The 4,801-nt window shown below is 46.7% G+C and overlaps 1 protein-coding gene and 1 pseudogene across 1 annotated transcript in view; one reads left to right on the forward strand and one right to left on the reverse strand.

Annotated features, from left to right (window-relative positions):
• Positions 1–2,092, forward strand: part of LOC119292401 — a 7,865-nt gene extending 5,773 nt beyond the window's left edge. Inside the window, exons 3-5 of the mRNA XM_037571255.1 lie at positions 6–325; positions 712–830; positions 1,688–2,092. Of these exons, the coding sequence (XP_037427152.1) occupies positions 6–325; positions 712–830; positions 1,688–1,833 (585 nt within the window). The 3' untranslated portion in view covers positions 1,834–2,092. The remainder of the gene's footprint in view (positions 1–5; positions 326–711; positions 831–1,687) is intronic.
• A 783-nt stretch (positions 2,093–2,875) lies between these two features.
• Positions 2,876–4,556, reverse strand: LOC119293155 (annotated as a pseudogene).
• Positions 4,557–4,801: the final 245 nt, after the last annotated feature.

The following is a 4,801-nucleotide window of genomic DNA, read 5'->3' on the forward strand; positions in this document are numbered from 1 at the left end:
CCAAGAAGCCTAAGGCGGCTGCGGCCGCCGAGGAGGGGGAGGGGTCCAAGGCCAAGAAGCCTAAGGCGGCTGCGGCCGCCGAGGAGGGGGAGGGGGCCAAGGCCAAGAAGCCTAAGGCGGCGGGCGCGCCGGTGGCGGCGATGGCGGAGGCGGAGGTGGAGGAGCTGCCCAAGGCCATCGTGCGGCGGCTGGTCAAGGACAAGCTCGCCCGGGCCGCGTCCGGCGGCGAGGGGGCAGAGGGAGGGGCCGAGGTCATCGTCAACAAGGACGCCATGGCCGCCTTCGCCGAGGGCGCCCGCATCTTCATCCACTACCTCTCCGCCACGTCCGTCTGCTTCCCCCAACCTCCGTTTCTTCCTCCCCCTGATTCAATCTTGCTCTGGTTGATTCCTGCCAGCAATCCTGATTGGTTCGGTTTGTTGGGTTCAATTACTTGTCGATGGATTCAATTTAAGTATGTAGATCCAACTGATGAATCTGATGCTTGTCTGAAATGTTTTGGGTGTTTTGGGGGAAGACAGCGGTTGTAGTTAATTTCTTAGCATCAGGTTAGCACCGGTTCAGAATCTGCAGTGCTGACATAGCTCTTAAGCCAATTGCTCTGCTGTGTGGCCGAGGGGAGCCGATAGTTTCAGCATAGTATTAGGCTTCTCCCTGTGATGTGATGCTTTTGGGACGATGATACTAACATGAGTGTGATCTTATTTGCAGGGCGAATGATGTGTGCAAGGACGGAAAGAGGCAGACGATCAACGCCGAGGACGTCTTCAAGGCGCTTGATGAGATCGAGTTCCCCGAGTTTGTGGAGCCCCTGAGGACTGCACTGGAAGGTCAGTGTTGTTGTGTTCTCCACTCTGTTACATTCTGCTGTTGCTGCTTTTTGCTCCTCAGCTGTGTTCAGGGGCAACTCTATGTGATAATGCATATGAAGGGGCGCCGTGGCCCAGTGCTTTAGATTGTTGGTTTAAAGAATCTGAGCGCATAAATAGGGGTTGTTAACAACAATGGAATTTCTTTGACTGTTTGATATCCTTGTGAATGAGGAGTTGCATGAATCTGGGATCCGAGAGCATGAGTAGAAGTTGATAATAGCTAAGTATTGTATTTAGACGCAATGGTGTTCAAAATAACATTTGTGGTTATTGGATTAAATCCTTTCTGCATCTGGGTACAATTGATTTAGAAACAAACATGTTCCACCATCCTCTGCCTTTAGTAAGATTTCTCTTACCGTCCATCCTATACAAATTTTCTGTTGCAGTCTTATGTTCTTCAGCTGTGCCCATCAAGTATACATGCTTGGAGTTTATATGCTGCATGGCTAACTCTATGCAATAATGTAAATGAAGTGTGCAATGGCTCGGTGATTTAGATTGTTGGCTTAGAGAATCTGGGGGTGTAAACAGAAGTTGTTAATGACAATGGAATTTCTTTGACTGATGAATATCCTTATCAGTTATGAATTGGGAATTGCATGAATCTGGGATTCGAGAGCATAACTAGAAGTTGATTATAGCTATTGTATTTAGATGCAATGGTGTTCAAAAGAACATTTATGTTTATTGGATTGCACTCAATCCTTTCTGATTCCTCTTACAATCAATTTGGAAACAAACTAGTAAGATTTTTCTACCGTCCATCTTATACAAGCTCTCACCGCCGCCCTTTTGCCCTGTTTCTGTTTCAGAGTTCAGAAGCAGAAACGCAGCCCGGAAGCCAGCATCAGGCAAGAAGCAATCTGAAAAGAAGAGGAAATTGGATAAAGAGGCAGTGCCCGAAGAGCAAAACGGTGCAGCCGATGAAGCCAACGCGGACAAGGATGAGTTTTTCTGACCTTATGATAGGCTGAATCTGAGTCACATTAGCGGGTGTGCTTTCTTAGCAGTATGCCCCTTGTGCTCTGTTTCGCGGTGTCTCTAGATGCAGAACTGTCGTGTACTTGGTATCATGATGTATGGCTTTGTTTCTGTTCCAAACATTGTCAGCTATGCTAGCTAGGTCAAATTGTGAACCTCGTCTTCGTGCTATTTAAATTAACACCTGTGGTGAAATATGTTTTGGGGTTAATGGTAGACATGAATAAGTTGTGGAAGCTGCTGGTTTTCTATGCACAATCTCCAGTGGAATTGCTCACTGCACATCTTTGTTCTGATCTGTCAATGTGTAGTGTCACAAAGAAAGAAAAATATGTTTATAATTTGCCCTGTAAATGCTTGAAACCAAATATATGAACTATGATGCAGCACATAAATCAACATCATAACTGAAATTTGGGGTCTACTCATGATCAGTCTGAAACTTGACTCGATAGCCTGAATATGCAATATAACCTGCGGCTTTCAGTGAGTTTCTCAGATTGACACAGGAATCTCTCTAATGATATGCAATATAAGCTGTTGTTTCTCTATGTACAATCTCTAGTGGACCTGCTCATTGCACATCTTGTTCTTCTGATATGAAAATTAAGTACATGCTTAACCTGTCAATGTGTACTGCCGTAAACAAAGAAAAACATACTACTACCTCCATGTGTACTGCCGTAAACAAAGAAAAACATACTACTACCTCCGATAAAAAATAAAGATATGGCTGACACTTATTTTGGATCGGAAGGAGTATTTGATTTGCCATGAAACTGCCTGAAAACAAAGATATGGACGATGGTGCAGCACACACATATCAGCATCATAACTTAAAGTGAGGTCTATTTATGATCATCCTGAAACTCGGCCCGAATAGGCTGAATATGCACAACGAAACATAGGTTTCAGTGAGCTTCCCAGATTCACACAGGAAAGTTACTTCGAACATGAACTGAAAACAGGACCAAAGTTGAACATGAACTGAAAACATTCTCAGAGTTCAGACTTGGCAGGCCTAGTCTGCTGCTGTTGAAAGCTGCCTGTATAACCATATATATCGCCGATCAAGTCCAGAGCTCAAATCCAACCACCAGCTACAAGTAAATGTGGACTTTCCGAGGTATCTTGCACAGAAATAGTGCTTATAATTAACTCATTCAAATGTCTGCTTGTAAATAACTGTAGCACCATCTACTTCTAATATAAAGTTCGCTCCTGCCACTTACTCGAAAACAAGAAATAGAACTTGTACAGTCATGGTATGAAAACTATCTGACCAGCGGAAAAACAGTATAACTCGCAAGGCATTGAAATATCCTCTAATTCAGTCCGAACGCCATTTCGCAACAACTCTTTCTGCTGCAGACATTCTGGCTCTTTCTTTGACAGGCGCTGCAGCCACCACTTCGGCGTCGTCTACAGGAGTTGGTTTCGGCCTGGAAGCGGGCGCCGACATGGCCCGAGAAACACAATAAGCCGCAAAGGTGATTGCGCGCCGTATCTGCCGCAGCACGACCAGCAACGGATAGACGGCAGCTCCCAGAAGCACGTTGAAATTCGCGATGAGGAAGACCTGCAATGCAAAGTTGAGCAAGTGTTAGCACTACTATATAAGTATGTTTTACAGAAAGGACTAGATATAGTAACACAGGACATTCCCCGCTTACCGCCGCGATAATGCCGAGGATCGTCAGAACGGTCTGCTTCACCGCGTCCCAGAAGCCTCCGCTGCTAAACCACCTGAACCAACCACCATCTCCTCCTCCTCCTCCAGACCTTCCCCTGCCACCACCACCGCCAACGGCAGCAGGAGCAGGACCACCACGCCAGTCTCTTTGCCGCCTTGTAGGACCCCCATGTCCCGAACCCCGTCTTTTTCTGGTCGTATGCACTCTCCAGCCCTATCCTAGCTTCATCCTGCAGGAAAGTACACAACTGGTTATGTTAATATTTTTGTTCCTCTTGATTGTCTAACCATGGAAGATACAAGTAACACTAGATTCTCGCAGGAATAAATGTCAATTTTATACTTATCGAGATTGTAGCCCAACAATGCCTATCATAGATCAAAGTGGGCAGTTTGATAGTACTTAACAGTGTACAGTTCAGAACAATCTCGGTTGTCTGCAACCATCAAATCTCAACCAACAAGGTCAAAACATGGTACTTGCAGGAACAGTATCATCCCAATTCGATTTGTCTATGTTCTTACACAAGATTAAAAACAAAACATCACACAGAAATCCAGCATCTGAATGTGTCCCAACGTTAGCCTCAACTGACAACTCAACGCAGGATTAAGAACTGAATTCTAGCTACAGTTTCAGCAGCATTTAGCAGGTTAACACCTTGCACTCGCCAGCCAAAGGCATCAGCCCAAAATCTGAACCCAGAGCAAATCTAAAACCCGGACAGATCTTGCTCGCGGAAGATGATTGGTCTAGTAAAGAGACGGGCGCCACGAGTACCTGCTTCCGGCGGCCGGCGCCGGTACCGGAGAAGAGGCAGTAGGCGCGGCCAGAGCCGGGACCCCGCCCGATGGCAAGGCATCCGGAGAGAGAGCGGGATGGGACGGCGGCGGAGAGGGCGGCGTCGCGGCGGGGCGCGCGGAGGCGGAGCAGAGGAGGCGGGCACGGAGGAGGCGCGAGGGACATGGCTAATCTGAAGCTCCGGGCTATGGCTTTCTTGGCTGGCTACTGAGCCTGCTCTCCAGTCTCTAGCACATGGGTCCCACACAAGATTAGGGCTTGTTGTTTTTCACTAATTTTTTTAGGGCAAAAACAAAATCTGTTCATGAAAAAAGAAACTCTGTTAGGACATGTACAACCGTCAGCTTCCAAAAAAACAGGCGGCAAAAAACTGGCTGATGGCAAAGATCACATTTACCATCAGCCACTTCTTTGCCGTCTGCTAGCAGACGTCAAAAAAGCTTTGCCGTC

This window comes from Triticum dicoccoides, chromosome 4B (assembly GCF_002162155.2).
Source record: "Triticum dicoccoides isolate Atlit2015 ecotype Zavitan chromosome 4B, WEW_v2.0, whole genome shotgun sequence".
Taxonomy (NCBI): domain Eukaryota; kingdom Viridiplantae; phylum Streptophyta; class Magnoliopsida; order Poales; family Poaceae; genus Triticum; species Triticum dicoccoides.